We start from the raw sequence: 23,615 nt of genomic DNA on the forward strand, positions 1-23,615 counted from the left end.
CATCTGATCTAGTGTGTCATTTAAGGCCTCTTTTTCCTTGTTGATTTTTTGTCTGGAATATCTATCCAGTGATGTCAGTGGAGTGTTGAAGTCCTTACTATGACTGTATTGCTATTAATCTCTCCCTTACAGTCCATCATGAGTTTTTTTTTAAGAATTTGCATGCTCCTATATTGGGTGCATATATGTTTACAAGGATTATATTTTCTTGTTGAATCATTCCCTTTAGCATTGTGTAGTGGTCCTGACTCTTGTTTTGACGTCTGTTTTGTCTGATATAAGTATTGATACCCCAGCTTTTTTTCCCTTTTCTTGTGCAAGGACTATATTTTTACATCCCTTCACTCTCAGTCTGTGTGTATCTTTTATTCTGAGGCGGGGTGGGGGTGGTCTCTTGTAGACAGCATATATGTGGGTCATGTTTTCTTTTTTTTTTTTTTTTTTTTTTATATATTTTATTGATTTTTCACAGAGAGGAAGGGAGAGGGATAGAGAGTTAGAAACATCGATGAGAGAGAAACATCGACCAGCTGCCTCCTGCACATCTCCCACTGGGGATGTGCCCGCAACCCAAGTACATGCCCCTGACCGGAATCGAACCCGGGACCCCTCAGTCCGCAGGCCGACGCTCTATCCACTGAGCCAAACCGGTTTCGGCGGGTCATGTTTTCTTATCCATTCACTTACCCTACGTCTTTTGACTGGAGCATTTAATCCATTTACATTTAAGGTTATTATTGATAGGTATTTTTTTATTGCCATTGTTATTCTTTATGCCTAAGATCTTCTCTCTCTCTCTCCTTTTCTTCTTCTTCTTAAAGCAGTCCTGTTAATATTTCTTGCGTTGCTGGTTTGGTGGTAATGTAATCTTTTAACCTTTTTTTTTGTCTGGAAAGCTTTTTATTTCACCATTGATTTTAAGTGATAGCCTTGCTGGATACAGTAGTCTTGGATTTAGGCCCTTGCTTTTCATTACTTTGTTTTTTTTTTTAAATGTTTTATTGTTTAAATTATTACAAATAGTAGTACATATGTCTCCTTTATTTCCCCATTGACCTCCCCGCAGCCTCCCCTACCCCCCGCCACATTCCCTCACTGCCCCTCCCCCCTCCAGTGTCTTGCGTCCATTGGTTATGCTTATATGCATGCATACAAGTCCTTCAGTTGGTCTCTTAACTCCCCTCCCCCTACCTTCCCCCGCCTTCCTGCTGTAGATTGATAGTCTGTTCGATGCTTCTTTGTCTCTGTATCTATTTTTGTTCATCCATTTATTATGTTCTTTATATTCCACAAATGAGTGAGATCATGTGATAGTTATCTTTCACTGACTGGCTTATTTCACTTAGCATAATGCTCTCCAGTTCCATCTATGCTGCTGCAAATGGTAAGAATTCCTTCTTTTTTTACAGCAGCGTAAAAAAGTAATGAACACTATTCCATTGTGTAGATGTACCACAGTTTTCTAATCCACTCATCTGCTGATGGGCACTTAGGCTGTTTCCAAATCCTAGCTATTGTAAATTGTGCTGCTATGAACATAGGGGTACCTATATCTTTTGTGATTGGTGTTTCTGTTTTCTTAGGATATATTCCTAGAAGTGGGATCACTGGGTCAAATGGGAGTTCCATTTTTAATTTTTTGAGGAAACACCATACTGTTTTCCACAGTGGCTGCACCAGTCTGCATTCCCACCAGCAGTGCAGGAGGGTTCCTTTTTCTTCGAATTCTCTTTAGCACTTGTTGTTTGTTGATTTGTTGATAGGCTTTTCATTACTTTGGTTACTTCATGTCATTTGCTTCTGGCCTGAAGTTTTTCAATTGAGAAGTCAGTTGACATTTAATGGGAATTCCTTTGTAGGTGATGTTCTGTCTCTCTTTTGCTGCACCTAAGATTCTTTTTTGTCTTTGACATTTGCCATTTTGATTATGATGTGTCTAGGTGTGGGTCTCTGAGTTTATCTTGATTGGGCACTCTGTGCCTCCTGAATTTGTGTGACATTTTCTTTCACCAGGTTGGGGTAGTTTTCTGTCATTATTTCTTTAAACAGGTTCTCTGTTCCTTACTCATCCTCTTCCCCTTTTGTTATTCCTATAATGCAGATGTTGTTATATTTTATATTGTCCCAGAGCTCCCTTAAACTTTCTTCCTGCTTTTTAATTCTTTTTTCTATTAGCTGCTCTAATTGGATATTTATTTCTACCCTTTCTTCCAAATCACTGATTTGATCCTCTGCTTTATCCAATCTACTTTTAATTCCTTCCAGTGTATTCTTGATGTCAGATATATCATTCTTCATTTCTGTTCGGTTCTTGCTCATGGCCTCTATTTCCTTTTTTCATGCTTTTATAATTTGCACTAATTTCCTTAAGCATCTTTATAACCATTACTTTGAACTCTCTATGTCTGATAGATTGCTTGCTTCCATTTCATTTAGTTCTTTTCCTGGAAATTCCTTTTCTTCATTTGGGGTTTGTGCCTTTGCCTCCCCATTTTAGCTGTCACTCTGCATTTGCTTCTGTGTATTAGATAGAACTGTTATGCCTCCCAGTTTTTGTGGAATGGCTTTATGTAGAAAGTTTCTTCAGGGGTCCAGTGATGCAGTCTTTGTTCATCTGAGCCGAATACTCTAGGAATGCCCCTTGTGTGTGTTACTTGGGCTCTCCTGTTGTAATTGGGACTTGATTGTTGATGTCCGATTCATGGGAGGGATCTCCCCTCTGACTTACTGCCAGTGAGGTTCAACCCCAATGTTGTGCCAGCTGTTATACAGGTACTGACAGAACAGAACAAGACGTAACTATAGGAACAAACCAAAAATACCACGAAAATCAAGCTACTTAATGCACTAACAACAGAAAACACTAAGAATGAAAAAGAAGAGAATGCAAAGCAAAGGAAAAATAAAGAGAATACTAAAAGACACATGGCCAAAGACTTAGAGGGGATGTTGAGAAAAAGGGAGAAAGAAGACAAAAAAAAATGGTTATATGGGAGCAATGAGGAAGCTAAAAGAACTAGTATAGGAGGAAAAAAGAGAAGGAAACAGAAAATAAATGAAACAATAATAAGAAATTTAAAATGTAGTGATAATGGATATAACATATAGATAGAAAAACTAAAATGAGAAAAACACAATAAAATAAGGAAAATTAATGATAACAATAAGAATAGACAAAAGTAGAATAGAACCAAAGGGAAGAGAGAAATTGGAGACGTGCAAGAAAAAAGAGAAGAAAAAAAGGGGGAAAACAAATACACATAAAAAATTACACACACACACACACACACACACACACACACAGTGACCAAAAAACAGAACTGCACACACTCACACAGTGAAAAACTGTTGGGTCTGCTATTTGTGGAGCTCGCTGGATTTTGCTCTGATGCTGTTGAATCTGGTCCGTTGGTGTGTCTATCCTGGACCCCCGGAAGCTTCTCTGGTGCAAGTCAATGTGAATTGCTGTCTCTTTCTGGCCCTGGGCAACCTGGTTGAGGTCCATAGGTTGAAGCCCTTAGTAGTCCAGCAGGTGGCAACTCCTTAGCCCAGAGGCTGGTTCTGCCTGGAGTCTCACACCTTGATTATCCCTGTTCTAAGCTCTACTCTCTTCCCCCATGGAGCTGGGGTCTGCAGGGATATCCTGGTCTTGCCAGGATGGTTTGATCAGACTCGTGTTGGGGGTGGTGCCAGTGGCTTGTAGGGGTGGGGGGGCGGCGGGCCAGTTCTCTCCTTCTGATGCCTCAGCTCTGTCTGGTTTGCTGGCACCCTCCCTTTGTCACCTGCAGGCACAGAGATTTCCTGCCCCGGGGTGTTCCCCCCTGCCTAAGGTTGCTGTAGGTCTGGTCAGAAGCAGCTGTTTTGCTGTGGTGAGGGGGCAGGGAGGATGAGGGGAGGACAGAGGGGACCTCCCCTGCATTCCAGGTGGGCAGGGCTGATCTTCCTAGACCTACTGTCCAGCTCCCTTGCTATTCACCCACTTGAGTTCCTCCAAGAAATAAAAGCCCTGCCTTCAATGTTAAGTGTATTCAATGTTAAGTGAGCTCCATTGTGTAGCCCTTCCCACTGGTCAGGAGGAACTCCCCAGGCTTCATGATGGAGGGGTGCTAGGGCTACTCTATCCAGGGACTTCAGCCCCAGGCTTCCACAGCTGCACCCGCTCCGTAGTCTCCACAGCCAGTGCCGTCAAGGCCTCCTCTCTCAGTCCCAGGCCCTCCTGTCTCACCTACAGATCTGCAGCCTCTTCAGTCTCCTCAGGTTCTCAGTTCAGTAGGTCCAGGTCAGGGGAGGCTGCACCCACCTCCTGGCCTTCAGCGCAGTTCCTGGCCCCGAGCCCTGGCGGTGGAGCTGAGCAGCTGGGCTCTGGGGCGGAGGTGGCAGCCCCGTAGTGGTGGCAGTGGTTGAGTACAGGGCAGGGGCAAGAGCCCTGCTGGGTCAGTGGTGATCGCAGGGCAGTGGCACAGTGTCCAGGCTGGGTCCTGTCGGGAGCATGGGTTCTGACTGGGTGCGTGCCAGGTGCACAGAGGCCCCACAGGTGTCTGTTGCAGGCGTGTGGGTCTGGGTGTCACCTCTGTGGGCACACAGGGACCGGGGCGGGGTGCACATGGGTTTGGGCCCAGGCCATGGTGAGTCTGGATGGTGGCGAAGCTGGATGCCTAGCCGCTGCTGCTCCATGCAGCCTCCTCCCAAGGAGGACCTGGTAACCCCTTCCCAAAGACTTTTTTGGGGACTCATCTTTGAGCAGAGGAACGACTGGCTCTAAGATCAGACTAGAAAAAAGGTTTGGGCAAATGAATCTGGGATTCACCCATCTTTCCTAATATAGTCACTTAGCTCCTCTACCCTATTCAGTGCCAGCTGTAAACTCCCATCTGGGTCTCAGTGCTACTCTTTGCCTTTAAGGATTTGAAGGTTAGTTAAAGCACCACTGCAACACAGCCACCTGGGTACTCTCTATCCTCGGTCACAGCCTTCAGGAGCCACATATAAACATTGCTCAAATCAAGATGAATCAAAACATTTGCACTGGTGCATGGGGAAAGAGAGGAGGCTCTCCTGGGAAGCTTTTTGGTTTGGTTTTGTTGTTTGAGTGCACCGAGGAACGGTGCAGGAAGCAGGTACTGCTACACCGGGTCCATGTGCGGAGTGGACAGAGCAAGCTCCTATTCCTTCTCCCTGCTTTGAAAATCCATTTACTACACTGTCCTCAGATAGAGGATGTATGAGATATTAAACTGATAAGAACAGACACTTCTCTTGATCTTAGCCAAAAGGCTGAGAATTTCCCGGGAAATTTTATGGGCCAGGTCTAAAAGTGCATTCATCAATTCCACCTGCATTCTATTGGCCAAAGTTGGTCATATAGCTACATCTAAGCACAAGGAAGTCTGGGAAATGTAGTCCAGCTCTGTGGTAAAGAGGAAAGGAAAACAGATTTGCTACATAACCAGCCAGTTGGGTACAAAAAATTGTTTGCCACTTTAGATGGTGTTCCCTCTTCTCTAACGTCTACTTAACCAACGGTGTAAAACCATATACTTCTGTCTCAACTGGGGAGTCATTTCCAGCAGTTGAGAGAGGACAGCAGGCTTGATTAGGGAGTGTGTCCACAGATCCAGCTTTTCCCAAGAGAGGCCCAGTTTATGCCTGTGGTTTCATCACTCCTTTTAGTCAGTGTTCCCTTGAGGCTCAAAAGTACCCCAGTGTGGACGACAAATTATACGGTCACCCTAGTGCTAGGGGTGGATAGCGTAGAGGAGGAGAATACCAGGGTGTGCAAAGGTTCACGAAATTGTTAAAAAGAAGCCACACAGCCACTGTTCCATAAAGACAGTATTTTTTTTTTTTTAATTTTAAAATTCTGCATCTGAAAACACGGTATGACAGAAAGCATCTATGTACACCTGCAGCGTTTTTGGTATGGTACAGTATTTATTACATCCACTGTTTTCTGCAAAAAAATTTGCTTTGTCAGACAGAAACAAACTCCCCTAGACAAAAAAATACAGCTAAGGCACAATTTTGTTGTTGTTTTTCTGCTAAATGAAGAGACAGAAAAGGTGCAAAAATGGGCGGGTAGTGCAATCGCTTCCGAGAATCACATTCTACCGCGAGGAACAAGCATTCGGGTGATTGGAACTTTGATTTCTGGTCAATTTCAGATAGTTCAGTATCTCTTAAAATACTCCTTTAAATAAATAGCAAAATATCTACATCTTTCAGTGTGTGCTGTTTGAATTCTCTCTTTTTTTAAAACTCTATTTACAGATTCTCTCTTTTTAAAAAAATCAATACATTACAAAATATTTCTGTACAGTTTTATGCATATTATGATCTATAACAAAATAGTTATTTTTAAAAACTATATCACCACATGTCTTCGGGGGAAAAAATGAAGGGGAACGGTAATAACTTATTGTGAGGCCTCTAAAAAAATACCCAACGCTACTGACAACATAATAATGTTAAGAGAAAAAAAAAAAAAAAAAAAAAAAGGAAGGACTACAAAGACGATTGCGCGCGATTCCAGTGAATTTCCTATGAAAACCCTGGGTTGTCTTTGGCCTCCATCAGCCCTGGAGCGATGGAAGGGAAGAGGAGGGGCTCTGGATGTAGGGAGAGTGTTGCCCCTTGGAGAACACGGCCCAGCAGCTGGGAATATTTAATGCTATCTCTTTCCAGGCAGGAAGGATGAAGATATAAATTGGGAAACTCTCCTGATTCACCCTTGACTGAAGTAGGTAAGTCATGGCGTCTTTGGGAAGGGGAGGGTTGGAAAGCTGGATTTAGCACTCGGCAGGTAATGGAGCCAGCCCGCTCACCACAGGGCGCTGGGCGGGAGAGAGGGCTGCAGGAGCTGGCTGAAGTGGAGGTGAGCACCCAAGCCTTCATTTCACCCATGGGAAACGCTTACGAATAGTTTTCCTAAAGACGACAGTTATTAGCAAATTCTAAGCATCTGCAAACTACAGATTGGCCGCCCCTTGCTTAGGAGGTTTCCAAGAAAGAAAGCTTCAAGGGGCTCTTTCTTCTGGGATGAGGGTGGCAATAGGAGGAAGAGGGTGGTCAGCTTTCCAAAAATAATTTTAAGGCCACATTTTAAAAAGGAGAACCTAAGGCTTTTTGGGGGTGGGGATGGGGAGAAGATACGCAAGTCAGAAGAAAGCGTGGAGTGGAGAAGATGAATTAGGAATGGAGGTGGTGGTGGGCAGAGGCGGCTGGAGAACTCCAGCTGAGTGGAGGAGAGGGGGCGGGGGGGGGGGGGGGGTGAGGGAGGGACACATGCTCCCTGCATGGGGCGGGGCAAAGACAGAACCAAAGACAACATGAGGGGCGGACACAGGTGGCGCAAGAAAGCCCTCCTCAGTCTTAAGAGGGGTCTATACAGTGTTTTGTTTGCAGGGTGAAGAATAATAAAACTTCAGAGAGAAACAGAGAATTTGCATAGATTGTACATTCAGCCCAAGCAGATCTGGCCACCTTCATTCCCCGCCAGGTAAACTTCTCAGCAGACACAGTGAGGTAGCGCCTGTGGTAGACCCATGGGCAAAGTAAGGTAACTGAGGCAGAGGCTGGGAGGACTTCCTGGGAGTGAGCTCAGCTACAGCAGGGCTTCCTGGGAAGCTTCCAGACATGTGGCAAGCTGGCTGCTAAAACCGGGGATTTGGAGAGAGCCGGGCTGTTTCCCACGCACCCCCTCTTCCTGGCCCCCGTCCCTGACCCCTCCGCCTGGGCGTGGTGGCATTCCGGAAGGTGTGGACCTCCTCGGGTCTAGGGGCAACCGTTGGGGTCTCCAGATGGTGTCCCTCCTTCCCTTCAGCACAAACTGTGTGGATCAGGAGAGCAGGACGAGCCAGTTCTCCCGGGACACCTCCTTGGTGGGACCGTCTTTGGGACGGGAATGATTAGGGAGAGATCCTGTTCCCTTCAGCATTCAACAGGAGCCGCTATGTTTGCCCTTTTCTTAATGCTGGCTTTCCCCGCCTCCCTGGGGCCACGCCTGACCTCCTTAACACCCACTTCTGCAGAGCCAGGTGCACAGCCCGAGCTGTGGAATTTCTCTGTGCCCATCCTCTGTTAAAAAAAAATGGCCAACATTTAAAAATCAGATTTCCTATTGAAGGTTGGGTTTCTGGCTTCCTTCACCAAAGTGGAAGGTTCTGCTGAGCAGCCCCTGCATTCTCACAGGTGCCGACAGGCTGGGGCTGGGGAGCTGCTGCTCTTTTTGGAGGGGCCATGTGCCGCCAGCAGACCCCGCCACTCCCTACACTGTCACACCAACTGCTAGGGTCCCGGATCCCCCGGATAGCTGTGGCCTCGGCCATGGGGTGCCTGGCAGGCCTTTGCCAACAGCTTTTCCAGTGTCTCCGCCTTGGATGCTGCTGGGGAGCTTGTGTTCCGAGTTCCCAGGGAACGTGGCTTGGGAAAGGGGTCTTTGTCACACCCCACACCCAGCAGCCACTGCTCTCCTCTATTCTGCACTTTCTCGGCAAAGAGACCCAGGTTCTAGCCTGTGACCTTCTTGAACCTGGAAACTAGAGAACCGGGGGAAGCACAGACCACACGACACGGGCCGGGGCCCAGAGTAGCTGCGATCTGCGCCTTTCATGGGCTTGTGTGGCCTTCCGTGCTCAGCCTCTCTCAAGGCCACTTGCATTTTCAGAAATTCAGCCAACAACGGGAAATGAAGTCAGAATGACCCCGGATCTGAGCAGAAAGGCCTTGCTCCATAGGAAGGAACGGGTGCATTTGTTAAACATGGGGGGCCCTGGGAATTGCTCGCCGCTCTCCTAGCCCTGGCCCAGCCCTGAGACATAGTGCTTTGTGCAAGGCCTGGGCGGTGGGACTTGGGAGGGCTTTCTGTCTCCTATACTCTAGCTCCTTCCTCACCAGGCCACTAGGAGGGAGAGTGGTTCTAGGGACCTCAGCAGTTCAAATGACACGGTGGGGAACCCTGAGTCCTCGCAGCCTGGTGAGGAGGGAGAGAGGAGGCCTGCACGCCACGGGGCTGGCTGGGAAACCGTGCCGAGGGCCACAGCCTACCGACTACTTCCTTCTGCCCCAAGCGGACCCTGTCCCCCCTTCCAGCTTTCCTGCAGTCCCGGGACCCAGCGGTGGCAACCCCCGGCCACTGTGCCACAGCCTGAAGAGGGCTTCCGGAGACCTCGGCTTCATGCTTTTAACAAACGCCCTCGGGCACCATGGCTGAAGGCTGCCTGGCCAATAAACCATGCTCAGGCAGATTAAAGAAGGAGTTAAGCCATTTTCCCTGGAAAAGACCACTTTGTCTCAGATCATCCTGGGTTTTATTTAGAATTCTCTCTCTCCCTTTTTTCCCCAAATGTAACATCTGCAAAATTATTCTCTGTCTAGAAACAAAAGACATTAAGAAACAGCCAGATGACTTCTGTGTCCCAGAATTCACTGCGGGGAGAGGTGACTGAAGCCGAGGACAGGGATGGGGTGTGGGTGTCCCCAGAATAAGCCAGCTCTGGCCCACCTGTTTCAGGGCGGGAACAACAGGCAGCCACGTCAGCAGGTGCAGGAGCCTGCGGGCACACAGTCCGCACAGGGACCTGCAAAGGACATTGTGGGAAACACCCACGTCCTCGTGGCCTGGTGAGGAGGGAGGAGGGAGGCTCCTTGGGCAGCTCGGACAGGTATAGGGACACTGGCCAGAGGCAGAAGCTGGGGGCAGAGAGAGGATGTGGCACAGGCCTCCCACAGCTTGTAAGTGCATTTAGAGATTACCAGGCTTTCTGAGAAAGCCACTCTGAGGTCCCGAGGACCACTGTTGACAGTGGCCACTCCTGGCGCCATCCAACCACCTACCCTCTGCCTGACATGGATGTCTTTTCCTCCCAGGCTCGGAGCAGCCGTTTCCCTGTGCGTCTGTCATGTTACATGGAAGCGCGTGGTCAGACTGGCCGAGGGAGGTGAGTCAGGAGGAAGCAGGACGGTTGAGCTCTGTGGTTGGCACATTCTCCCGCCACAGGTGCTCGGCCTGTCCTGTGCCTGGGGCGGGAGTGGGGATGGCTCAGGAATTCCAACTCCCCCAGAAACGGGAGGGGCTACATGAAGCTAACACCCTGCATAAGGAAAAGTGAGGCTCCAACGTTCCCAAGGTCACCCCTTTCAGCCAGTGCATGATGCTGAATGAAGCGCTCACCTCATGCTGTCCGACACCCCTGCTGAGGACAGGGAGAATGGAGGGCAGACGCACACGCACACTCACACACACATAGAAACAGAGAGAGACACTAGGAGATGCGGAGGGAAGTACAGGGAGGAGGAGGGCTGGGGCGCCTTTTGTGAATAAAGGCAGCTTCAGTTAGTAAGATAACACAATTGACAAGCTGCAAAAACAGCACCTACTCATTAGTCATTGACTAAAACATAAATAATAAATATCTAAAGTGTCCTTTCTCTATACCCTCCATTGCCCATAGGACATCCTGCCTTGCTGGGTGGGGGATGGGTGGTTACGGGGGCAACAGCTGAAAGGTCATTGGAGCGAACTGCAGTACCTTCATAGTCACACTGGGGGTCACACCAGGAACTGGCTCCCCAGGAAGGGCGGTTTGCAACCAGGGGTGGGACTTGTCCAAGGGAACCCTGTCCTCTGGGGGAGGTGGGGTCAGAGGAGGACGCGAGCCTCCTGCGAGGGGCTCTCAGAGGAGCAGGGGACCCTCCACGGGGCACATGGCAAGGAAACCCTCCAGGCGTCTGGGAGCTCAGGCCGTTGGAATAATATTATTGTTTAGGTTTTAAACAAGCAGACACTCAAGCGTCCCATGTTTACACGGCATGTCGCCTGGGATAAAGAAGGGCATGGATTTAAAAACCGAATCGGAAATGCTTTTTCCTGGACGTGAAAAGTCTGGTTTGGTCACTCCCAACAGCACCGACTATGCGATTCCCAAAGGTTTGGGGGGCGGGGGCGGGGGGCGGAGGGGCTGACCTCAGAATGGAAAGGCTCAGGCCGGGGACAGATATTGCTGTGCTGTCTAGCTCAGGAGTTTTGCTCCAAACCACCTGTAGGAGTTTCATGGCCATAGGCCCTAGTGTTCCCACTGTCAAGGATCAACAAGGTCATGGTCTCCTGGCCCATGAATGGCTGGAGACGTGATGTTCATCAGCCCATTTTCCCTCAAGGGAGGGGGCATGGAACCCAGGACAGTTGGCAGTCACACCTTGCTGGACCGTGGCCATGTCACACCACAGGCTTCCGTGCTCGTGTAGTGACTAAGAAGGGCTGGTGGGAGGCCTGGAGCCGTCCTGGGCCTGCTGCCTCCCTGGGGAGGGCCCGTGAGCATGGTTTCAGTGACCTGTCATTTCAGCGCTGGCACAGGGTTTCCTGGGCCAGAGGAGCGGGAAGAGGAGCCGAAGGGTGGGGCTGGCGATCAAACCCACCGTCTGGGCAGTGCTTTTCAAACTGGGTTTTGCAGAGCCCTTGGGTTCTGAAGAGGTACCTTAGGAGATGCCCTTGGCGAAGGGACCGCCCGGTGGGCCGAGCGCTGAGGAAGAACCCCCCTCGCCCTAGCTTCGCCCAGAGCAGCCTGGATTTCACCTGCACCTGGAACTCCACCCACCACTGCGCTTCGTAAACAAAGTTCTGCTGCTCAAAGGAAAAGTCTGAGAATCACTCGTCTGGGGGCTTGGTCACTGGAGGGGAAGACAAGGACCCTGTAGGACTCGAGGACCAGCCGGAAGAGGTAAGACCACACCCCCAGGAGCCAGCTTGCCAAATGCAGGTCATCGGCAGACCCTGCTTTGGCCTCAGAACCTTCCTTCTCCATCATTTTATGGCCAGGAGAGCTCCTCCCACAAAAGGCACCCCCAGGGTGGGAGGCCCTCTGGCTGTGTTCCCTTTGACATCCGCTGCGGCCCACCCACGCCCAGTGCTACCTGAGCCGGCCGTCGGGTTTGACTGCCCCCAGCTCCGACTTGGGGTCCGGGCTGAAGGAACTCCAGGCCGTCTGGCTGCAGGTCTGCATGACTGGGCAGGCGGTGGGGCCTGTGGCGCAGATGTCCATGGCGGTCCACATGCTGCCCACCAGCGAGTCCAGCCAGCGCTCCAGCGCAGCGCCGGTGGAGGCCGCGTTCCTCCGAGCCTGCTCCACCTGGGCCGGGCTGACGGGCAGGCTGAGGACGGGGTTCAGGCTCTGGAAGCTCTGCTCCATGTAGGCGCCACGGGGGGGTCCGTTGTGCAGCTTTAGCGCCTCCTCTGAAAGCCAAGGGAACCATCACATCATTAGAAGAGCCACGAACCTGGCACCTGCTGTGTGCCTGGCACCACTTAATTCACAGGACAGCCTCGTGAGGAGGCTGTCTCCCCAGTCTCACTGCACAGATGAAGAAACTGAGCCTGAGACAGCTCTGAGCCCACTTTAGAGCGAAGTTCATTCATGCACAGATTTTCATGGCATCTTCTATAGTCCAGACATTCATTCATTCAATTAATATTTACTCAACATCTACCATTTGCAAGGCGTTCATCGACCCATTCATTTGGTAAATGTTTATTCCAGGCTCTGCTCCATGGGGTGGAGAGAACAAGACCGTCAAGGAGATTGCAATCCAGTGGGGTAGACTGATGACAATAAAGGGGGGGAAAGTAAATAAATAAGGTTGTTTCAATTAGTGATGAGTCACGAAGGAAATAAATGGGGTGTTGGCACACTATGGCCCCCCACCCGTTGTTCTAAATAACGTTTTATTGGAACATGGCTATGCCCATTTGGGTAGATATTGTCTGTGGTTGCTTCTCTGCTACCACAGCAGAACTGAGTGGTTGAGACAGAGATTGTAAATGGCCCCCAAACCTGCATATATTTACTATCCAACCCTTGACAGCAAAAGCCTTCCGATCCCTGGGTTAGAGTTACCAGGGTATTTATTTTAGATGAGGTGAGCAAGGGAGGCCTCGCTGAGGAGGTGACATCTGAGCTGAGAGGTGATTAATGTGAAGGAACAAAAAAGCCACATACAGATCCTGGAAAAGAGAATTCTGGGCAGAGGGAACAGTGAGCACAAAGCCTTATTAAGCATCTTTTCCCAAATCACATAGGTAATGGGAGTTGGAGCCGGGGTTTGAACGGGGTCTAATGATCTGAGAGCCTGGTGAGGAGCCCTGCTCTTGGCTGCCGAGTGCCCGCCGTGAACTCTGTATAAGCCACCGGCTTCTGCTTTGTCCCGGATGGGGTTGGAGCATGAACAGACCACTGGGAAGTATCCTGGAGAGCAGATGCTTGGACCAGAGGGGGGTGGGAGGTCCCACTGACTCTCCCAGCAGCTCCGCCTGGCTGCAGAGCACAGGGACTGCAGGCAGACCATCTGGGTCTGAATCCCCACGTCCCACATACCAGGGGTGTGACTTCTGACTTCAACGCCCAGTGCCTCAGTTTGCCCAGCAGTAAAATGGGTGGAGTACTAATACCTTCCTCACAGCTTCATGATGACGAAATGTACTGACTCACCCAAAGTGCGTACACTGGCAATCAGAATATACCAAGTGCTTGGAAAGGTTTAGCTTGAATGACTATTCAGCTAATATATGTTGGTATTATTAGTACACAATACACACATGCACAACTACTGGGCTGGTGTTATTCTACCCATTTTACAGATGGGGAAACAGAGGCAACTGTGCTAGAGACAGATCTGGGGTTAAGTCTAAGACTGGCTGACTCCAAAGCCGGTGTTTGTCCTCATGATAATCTACTGAAGGCTCATCCACCGGCTGGAAGCTAAAGCAGTAGTTTTGTTTTTGATTTTTGTGTGTTTGTTTTTCCATCTCGGAGTCAGTCTTTCAAAGACTTGGTTTCCCCACCTGGAAAATGGGGACACTCGTCCTTGCACCAACTGGACCCGCTGAGCTGGCAAGAGGCTCCGAGGGAAGTGCATGCGCTTTGTCAACAGTCACGTGACGTATAAACCAGAGGCACTTAGCGACGGGGAAGCAGAAAGGGCAGCCATCTGGGCTGAAGGAAAGAAGTGAGTTGTTCCTATTTTAAAGGAGCTCCCACTCGTTGCTTATTGTCAAACACAAGAATATATATATTTAAAAATACCGACTAATGATTCTGATGAGGACTAGAAGAAACCTCCTTGTAAGACTAAGTGGCGTTCAGAACATAACCCTTCCTGCTTGCTGGACAGTGCCCATCACCCTCGGCGGCAACCAGGACACCCTAATAGTTGGCAGGTTATTTTCTAACAAGTGTGGTCTTGAGTGGGGAAGGAGGAGGAAGAAAGACCATATACAGGGCGTCCCGCAAAATGTATACACACTTTCACAGCTGATAGCTCCATTTTGAAAATGAATGCATTTTAATAAACACTGCCTTTATGATTATTCCGAGTGTGTGTATACAGTTTGGGGGCACACCCTATATATGTCTGCCCTTCTAAACGCAATGGAAAACCCAGTTGAATTAAAAATATGCCTTGACTAACACAGACAAGAAAGTCATTCCTTCCATTCCTAATGCTTCAGGAAGCTGACGGGCCGGGCTCTACAGTTCGGAGAAGGAAGTGAGAGAGAAGAGACCATATCAGGCGTGAGCACATACCCTGTCCTGCTGTGAGTTAGCAGCGCTTCTCCCTTTCACGTTAGGTAAGCCTGGGTGTGTCAGTCACCCTAGCCCACCGCTCCTGGATGCTGGCAGAGGGCAGGCAGCTCCTGTGTCATTCGCCAGGAGAACAGAGGCTGTTCTCTCTGACGCGGATCTGATTTCTCTACTCGAGCCCCTCCATCCTGCAGATGGGGAGACGGGGCACACCAAACCCACAACACGCCGGCCTGCAGAGCGAAGAGAGCCGCTCACACATCTAACACCAAACATTGCGGTTGATGCAGAAAACCCTATGAACAGTGAGGCTGACGTGGGACCTGCTCTTACAGCATCAGCCTCCAATGCTCACCTCTATAATTAAATTTTCCTCAATTCCACCTCATCAGATTTCTTGAGATTACTAGGGACGCATCAATAGCAAATTACTCTTGATGAATCATTTTACAAATTGCACGGCTCCCTCCTTCGTGTTCCCTGTCGTTGGAACATCGTTAACAGATACAATTACCAACGATGACGAGGGGGCACTGCTCCCAGTGGGGTACAGTGACCCCCGGCTCATGCTGGGCACGGGTGGGAAGAGCCTCCAGGAGAAAACCATTGGGAAACCCAGGCCCCAGTGAAGGGCCCGGGCTGTTTGCTGAGGTGGATGGAGTCAGGACCACCCCCTTGTTCTGTCCAGCAGGTGCATCCGCCACAGAAGTCTGGACTGCCCTTTCCAGCGCTCCCCTCCATACCTGGCTATGGAGACCCTGAGGGATGCCAAGGACATGAACCTGATCCGGGACCCTGGGGGCTCTCAGGGCTGTGCGCTGGCCCAGACAGTTCTGGGGAGCTTTTGTCTGTTTCCGAAGGGAGTGGAGAAGCAGAATTCCATCTTGAGAAAACCTGAGGGCTCTACCTGTCTGCTTGCTCAGCACAGAAACTTAGCAAAGTCGATAGAATCCCTTCAACACTCCCTTTTTATAGGACTCCGCCCCTCCCCATATCTATGTCCCCTCTCCTTGTGTCACTGGCTAAATGGCACCCAGCTCAGAATGCTTAGCTACCAGAGGCTGCAACTGTTTCTGGCTTCTGGGTCTGCGATCTGTTAGATGGAGACAACACCAGGCGGCTACTGTTGTGTTGGCTGTTGTCATTGTTTTACTTGACAATCTAAGGGGAAAGAGGTCAGTGCCCCTGACTAAATAGCCAGGTATTGCATTGCTTTAAAAATTCTTGTGGCACGCTGGTTGAAAAAGCGCTGACCTAGTGTATCATATTTTTGATGAACAGGATTTCCTGTTTTAATTAATATTTTTTTACACAGTGAACAAGATTTGCTAAAACTCAATATCTGCCTGGGCTTATTTTCCATCCTGTCTTAAATATGATCAGAGCCTCTGGGAGCCCAGTAGGAGAGCATCTAATAAAAAGTTATCTAAGTCATAGACTGAGGACGTCACCTCCGTGTGCAGGCAGAAAAGCAACTACTGAAAGCAGACAGCATGGTTCTCGAAAGTGGCCCCCTCTCCCCACATCTGGGCAGCACCACTGCCCAGGCAATGGACCCATGAGATCCCTGGGTATGGTATATTCCCGCCGACCCTGGACTCCCAGCAGAGACACGGGGAGTACTCACCCGGTTTGATGGGCTGCCTGTTGGAGAAGGTCAGAGGCGCGACGAGGAATTTGGTCTCTGCGACTGGCACCCAGTGGTGGAGGATTTTCACTGTCCAGACCCCAGGCCGCAGGGGCAAGTTCAAAGGGGGCTTGTAGTGGGTAAATTCGGCCGTGGACTCAATCAGGATGTCGTAGGTGGCTGCGATGACGTTGACGGGATCCACCCAGATGACGGTCACGGTGACGTTGGGGCCCTTCCCCCACTTCTGCATGCCTACCGGCTCGTCCATGGGCCCCAGGAGACCCCCAAAGTTGCGGAAGAGCCGCTCCTTGGCATCCCAGTCAGTGCCGACCTGAAACAGGAGAGCGAGTCCTGAAATCACTGACACTGAGCTATGGTGCTGGGTCCCAGAAAGGCCTGGGATCCTGCTTGCTGGGCAGGATATACCCATTTTACAGATGAGGAAATGGGGAAACTCAGGCTCCGATTAAGTGACTTGCTCAAGGTCAGACAGGAAGTAAGCAGAAGATTTGATATTTGGATCCAGGTTGGAGGATTCTAAGGCCTGTGGTCCGTTCACTAAACCTTAGGGCCTCCAGTGCCTGGCACCTGGTGGGTGTTTGGGAAAAAAAATGTGCACTGAATGAATGAATCCCTGCTTGAGGCCATTCCAAGAAAACATACACCCTGCCATTCAACAGGTCCAGCTGGATCCCGCTTTGCTCCTTGGTTTTCCAGATCACGTGCCTCTGTTGAGTGTGACTATTCTGAACGAGACTAGAGCTCAGGTTTTGGAGCTGCCCTGTCATAAGCTAGAAAAGAAGGGTCCCTCAGCATCGCCTGTCACCTGCAGGAGTTCACACGGCTTTCCCAGAAGATAGAGCTCTGGCCTCCCTAACACATGCTGAACTGGAGCCCAGGGATGGGAGATGGTTGTACAATCCATCCTTCCTGCCAGCCAGTGGCTTTCGCCCTCCACGAATCCATGCTTGCCTTCCCTCCTTCCACATCTGTCACCTGCAATCTCTTCTCCACCCAGCAGCCAGAAAGACCCCGTGAATTGTCCTCAAACCGCTCAGATCCCTGTACCTGGGTCCGCTGCTCTCTCGTGGTGCCTAGCACTGTGCTTGGTGCTCCATCAGCATCTGTCAAGTGAATGACTTGACAAACAAATGAATGAACTGCAGAGATCCCTGATGTGCTCTGTTGCTGTTTCAAATCAAATTAAATGAGGGTCTTCTGCTCCCGAGGAGCTTTCATTTAATGCTCTGAGGACAGCGTGGGACACGCTGGCAGCCGATAATGAGCACACTGCCAGGCTTGCGCTGCTTCTGTGGCCTCTGCATGACCAGCATCTCCAATGTGTGTGTCTGCAGGTCAGGGCAGGGGAAGGTATAGACATCTACACCCTGAGAAGATTCCACATTAAGGTGCAGACAGGAGCTGGTTTATTTTCTCCTTGTTCTCACCTCGAGTCACTGTGTCCATTCCTTATACAGAACATGGAGCTGCATGGCCAATAGGTACCAGGAGCTTATGCCAGGCATAATGCTAAATGCTTGGATGCATCACTCATTTCATACTCACTTCCAACTCCACATTATCCCCATTTTACAGATGAGGAAACTGAGGCTCAGAGCAGCGTAATAACTTGCTATGGTCAGTAAGGGGCAAAGCCAGCAGGGGGACCCAGGAAGTCTGACTTCAAAGGCTGTGCTCTTATCTACTCTTCAATGTATTGCCTCCCATTCATTCACTCACTCACTCACTCATCAATACATATGTGCCAAATGCCTACCACCAACCAGATGGGACTATTTATACCTGTCCTTCATAGGCCCACAGCTTGCTTCAGGTTTCCGTCTTTAGACCGCAGCCTAAAGAGTGGTCTTAAGGGCAGCAGAGGTAGCGATTGCTGTGACATTTCTGCTGGGCACTGTCCCTCCCAGGGTTGTGAAATCCTGGCCACCCTATGGATCAGCAGGAGCTGGCTGCTCCCGAGGACCCTGGCTGCTTAGCCCACGGTCTGGGACACAATAGGAATTAAAACGATGTTGTTGGTTGAAGAAATAAATGAGTGAGCAGGATTCAAGCTACACCTCAAAGTCTTAGAGATTTTTCTAAAGAAACCTGATTCTAAGCCCAATCCTTTTCAGTATCTCATTGTTCCTAAGTCTGGTCTCTCACTGTCCTACAAGGTCTGGTCCTTTGGGTCTCTTCCTTTCTGGCCCTCTCCCTATCCTCCACTCACCCCTGCTCTAGGCTCTCCCCTCCCCTCCCCTGCCTCCCCCCATGCTGGAGTACTCTCAGCGCCTCCTTGAGAAGGGCTCACTCTTGCCTCTCATCTTGTGTCCACACCCACATCTCTCTGGTACAGTCTGCTTACTTTCCCCACCCTCTTTCCCACCAGCTCTTCTTTATCATCCAGGCCTCAGCCAGGGTGTCACCACTACTTGGAAGCCTTCCCTGCTTAGAGGCACCACTAAGGTGCGTCTCTCAGCATTTGCCCATTGTAGTTTTTTTGTACAGTATTGCAATCTGTAATTTAATCTCTCTCCCTGGCTCAACACTATCAACTCCAATGTATCTCTAGTGCCCAAAACAGTGCTGAGCACATAGCAGGTGCTCAATATATCTCTATCTCTATATTTATCTACCCAGCATATATCGATCTACCCATCCATCATCTATCTATGTCATGAATGATTAGGGGCTGAGCACATGAACATCCCTATGCACCCAGGCCCTGCACACACTGACTCCAATAGACACTGACAAATGGATCAATGGTCACAAAACCATGTCAGGGTTCTACTTCAGGAAGGAATTACCCACCAGTTACGGGAGTGTGAGGACACTCCAGAAACCATCCTTTGATTTCCCCATAGAGTTGGGGGTGAACAAATCCCTGAAGTCAGTTCTGAAACGAAAATAACACAGCAGAGTTGCAAAGCGGCTGACAGTGGAAAAACCTAGATCTTGTTTCTAAACTTTGAGAGGAGGAGAAGTCAGCCGCCACCCCCACGCGTGAGGGAGGAGGGTCTGCCTGAGATGGAGCCCTGTTGCTGTCACATCCTCTATGGCCTTCAAGGTCTTCTCCCCCTTGCTCTGGAAGTCCACACCGTACTCTGGCACAGTCTGCTTACCATTTGTACTATAAAATGATCAACTGCTCATATATGAGTGCATGTTCAAGTTCAAGCTTAACAACGCTTCCCCTGCTTCAAGCCCACCAAAGGTTTCCCACAGCCCTTAAAATACAATCCAAACTTCTCCAGGGCCTGCGAGACCCCTCATGATCTGTCCCCTGTCCCCTCAGAGTCCTCCCTCCTATCACTCTCCCTCTCGCTCACTGTGCACTGGCCTTGCTGCTCCTGGAGTCTGCCCAGCTCCTGCCTGGAGCCTCGGGGCCTTTGCCTTGCACATGCGCTTCTCTTAGAAGGTCCCTGGGTACAGTTTTCAGCTCCAAAATTATTCTTAGAAAAGCCTTTCTCAACGAATCATCCCATTGAAAGTAGTCCTCATCGGCCTCTCAAGGCCTCAGCAATCACAGGGAGGGCATTTTTCTTTCTTTGTGTAATTCTTGTTATTAGTTGAAATGTTTTTGTTCATTTGTTTGCTCACTCATTGGCTGCCCCACAAGAGAGCACTTCCATGACTACAAGGGTCTGGTCTATCTTGTTGACCGCTGTTCCTCTGCACCTCGCATATCTCGGGCAGTCGGTGACTTTCTAAGCCACTGGCACGGGACATCCACGGGATGGAGAACTCTATCCGAGCTCTCCACCTGCCCTGGGCCAGGCCCTACTCACAGCCCTGGGGCTGTGCCAATTCGAGAGAATTTCTCAACATGCAGTTCTATTCCTCCTCCTTGTCCAACTTCACGTTTGCCTTAAAATTAAGTCTTTAGAAAAAAAAATCGAAATACAAGATCCGGGGCTCCCTGCTCACACGTTGGTACTCTGCCAGAGGTCTTGGTGGCTCTCACACCAAGGGTACCAGAGCTATCGCAGGAACTCTCACAAATCACCAGCCACGAGTGGCCAGCGTCATTTGTCACTGCCAGAAGTGCCCAGTCCCTCAACGGCAGGCTGATAAACAGGGAGAGCCCAGCCACCAAGCATCCATCTCCTTAATGGGACGTTAATGTCTTCAATCGGCCGCCTGGGCCCCCAGCACAGATTCCAACTGGGGCAGCATCTAACTGCCCCCTGGCTCCAGTAATTTATGGAGTGGGTTCCCATGGCAGCTCAAATCCAGCCAATCCGTTTGGAACCTTAATTGAAAACCATGGCTTCACAAGAAACTCCCACCAGTGCCTGTTCAGTGCCCCCTCAGCAGGGCACAGGTCGGCCAGGTGGGCCACTGGGGACTGGAAAAAGACTAGCAAGGGAATATAAGTGGGTGCAATACTGACTCCCATCCCTTAAGACTCTCCACATTCCAAAATCGGCTCCCAAGCCAGCAGCCAAACTCATTGGGGATGCTTAACTCCAGGAATGAATCAGTGCTTTAGAAATCCCATGAGGAGTTTTGTGTGGGCAACCCTCACCAAACTTGATCAGGCTTCCTCTTCCTTCCAGGTCACCAGCCAAGTGCAGGCATTCAGAAATCATTGTTGCTGACACTAGTACGGATGTCTCCCATCTTCCCCCATTTGCCCACCTCCACCCAGCCTCCATCCGCCTCCCCTGGCCTTCACCACACTTGTCTGTGTCCACGGACTATCCATCTTGTTTGGCTAATCCCTTCACCTTATTCCGCATCTGCAAATGCTACATACTCTTCTATGTGCTGGTTTACAGCAGTGAGTGAGAGGGATATTGTCTTCGCTCTCTTGCGGACAATCACCAAGTGATTAGCGAAACCAACAAGATGATGTTAGATGGTAAATGCTAAGAAAAAACTAAAACAAGGATGTGTCGGGCGGGAAGTGTAGCTATCATGGCCTACGTGAGTGGGCAGAGAAGGCTTCTCGGAAGGTGCGTTGTTTGGATTTAGATCAGAATGACCCCAAAATGGGTGAAAACCTGTGAGAAAGCGTTCCAGGCAGGAGGATCAACATGCCACGCCTGAGGTGGGAACAAACTGGGCATGCTTGACAAAGACACAGGTGTGAGTGGTGAGGAGAGTGGTACTGGATGAGGCTGGAGAAGTAGAAAGAGGGTAGATCAGGTCTGGAGGTGGGGCTGATGTCAGAAGGGTGGTGCTAGATAAATCCATCTCCCCAGGCAGGAAAACAACTGAAAGCTGGTGCTGTACTGGAGAGGTGGAAACTGCACTCCATAGGTCATGCATCAGTCCATCTGTCCAAACACTAACACATCTGTCCATCCGTCCATCCATCCATCCTTCCGTCCGTCCATCCATCCACCCATCCATCCGTCCACTCATTCACCCATCCATGCATCCATCCATCTACTCATCCATTCAGTGATTGATCTGGTACTTATTTTAAGCTAAATCCTGTGCTAAGAACCGGGGAAACAAAAGCACAATTAAACATGGGACTTGCAGCCTAAGAGACCTGGGTTCAAGTGTGAGCTCTCCCACTTCCTAGCTCTGATCTAGAAAATCATTGAATCTCCACAGGCTTCAATTTTCCAGTATGTAAAACGGGATCGATGCCCCCACTTCATCAGGAAACTGGTTTGATATTGGTCCATTACTAACACAAGGTTAGGAGGAATCACTAGCAAGTATAAAAAAATAAAATAAATAAAAGTTCTACTATGAAAAATAGACCAAGGGCCCAGGTTGGTTAGGCCCACTGTCCTCCCGATCTGTTGAAGATGCCACTTCCAGTGTTTGGGACTGGAGGACCTTCTGCAGGCACAGGGTGAGCCTATCTTTGGGGCTCTCCAAGTCCCCTTGTCCTCCGTCTCCAACTATAGGCGTCAGATCATGGAACAGGACCCAGCAAGGGGGATGCAAAAGGCAGTGAAGTATGGCAATGTGTGGTCTCTTACCTCGGAAAATTGGAGCCTCCCAAAGTCGCTAGGTGGGCTTGCGATCTTGAAGACTTTCTTCGGCATCACCCACGTCTCCAGCGTCTCGAGTTTGCTCACGGCCAGATTGGTAGCGTGATGCTTGATCACAAAGCCCTGGAAGCGGTCAGCAAGGAAGTAGAGGTGGACAGACGCTGGGTGGCCCATGGGATAGTACCTGAAACACACACACAGTCTCATATGAGCTCATGGGTCAGGCCTGGAGATGTGCGGGCTCATAATGGGGTGCCCGCCATCATGCTGGTCTTGTTCCTAAAATAACCCCCATTTTATACAATGCTGACCATATTCCTGAAGCTTCTCCCTGTGTATCTATGATCTCAACAACTATTAACAATAGCTTTTTAGATGATTACAAATGTAAAGCATGTTGACTGTATGAAAGCACAAGAAAGAAAATAAAAATTGCTACACTTTTGAGGCTTCTTTACATAGATGATGTCAATTCACAGATATTTATTGACTCTCTGGTGCTCGGTATTGGGAAGCAACAACAGTGTGCAAACAATGTCATATTGACTCATTTCCCTTCGGCCTTATTTCCTATGCATATATTTGCATAAATCTCATACTAGATCATACTATACATACTGGTTATATTTGCTTTCGCTTCATAGTATTTCGCAGGCATTGTCCCGTTTTTGGAAAGTCTCTGAAAACGTGACACACACACGTTCCACTGTATGTCATACTGTATTTTACAGAGCAAGTTCCTCATCATTGGCTGTTTAACTGGTTTTTAATTTTTTGGCCATTGTAGACAATACTGCATTAGACATCCTTGAGCAAAAATGGAACCTCTCTCACTCATTTCCAAAGGGCCCTTCATGTCTGCCGTCCAACTTTATCAAAAAGTACTGATTTACGCTCTCACTGTCCTTCTCAGTCAAGGCACTGGGCATTATCCTTAAAAATGAATCCAAGGTCCATATATTCAGACACGAAGAGGTAACTGTTGTTTTCAGACGTTTGACTTGGATCCACAAACAATCACTGGGAGAAAGGGGCCGGGGAACTAAGCAGAGATGCCCAGGAGGGAGCTCAGGTGGGAGGGACTTGGGATGAGCCCAGCTTTCTTTCCTACTCGAGGAATTGAAGGCTGCTGGCCTCTGCAATGTGTGAATTGCACAGCACTCAGAGGGTGCTAGTGGCCCCTGCACAACAGTGTTCTCCAAATCACCGTTTCTGCTTAGCCGCCTTCCCTCCGGTCCTGATCTGGAGCTTCAGTCTTTATGGCCAATTACAACCGTTAGGGAAGCCGCCTTCCTGTGCTTCCCCATCTCCGGAAATCACTGCCTGGTTACTGGGATGCCTCGGGGGCTCTGAGAGAAAAGCCGGCACCCTCTTCAGGCTGCTCGCTGGGCATCCGCTCACACATGTCTGTGCGGGGCCTGGGCTTTGGGAGCAAAAAGGCCTCGCCCTGGACGG

General features: G+C 49.6%; 1 protein-coding gene and 1 non-coding gene across 2 annotated transcripts in view; both read right to left on the minus strand.

Annotated features, from left to right (window-relative positions):
- Positions 1-5,099: 5,099 nt before the first annotated feature.
- On the minus strand, positions 5,100-5,283 carry LOC139009700 (U2 spliceosomal RNA). The gene has a single exon (XR_011471411.1). It is a non-coding gene; the product is annotated as a U2 spliceosomal RNA (small nuclear RNA).
- Positions 5,284-5,819: 536 nt separating this feature from the next.
- Positions 5,820-23,615, minus strand: part of XYLT1 (xylosyltransferase 1) — a 309,211-nt gene continuing 291,415 nt past the window's right edge. The window contains exons 10-12 of the mRNA XM_070412915.1: positions 22,149-22,344; positions 16,198-16,531; positions 5,820-12,226 (exon numbers count right to left, since the gene is read on the minus strand). Coding sequence (XP_070269016.1) covers positions 11,904-12,226; positions 16,198-16,531; positions 22,149-22,344 — 853 coding nt within the window. The 3' untranslated portion in view covers positions 5,820-11,903. The remainder of the gene's footprint in view (positions 12,227-16,197; positions 16,532-22,148; positions 22,345-23,615) is intronic.

This window comes from Myotis yumanensis, unplaced genomic scaffold (assembly GCF_028538775.1).
Source record: "Myotis yumanensis isolate MYYU_CA2020_CCGP unplaced genomic scaffold, mMyoYum1.0.hap1 SCAF_4, whole genome shotgun sequence".
Taxonomy (NCBI): domain Eukaryota; kingdom Metazoa; phylum Chordata; class Mammalia; order Chiroptera; family Vespertilionidae; genus Myotis; species Myotis yumanensis.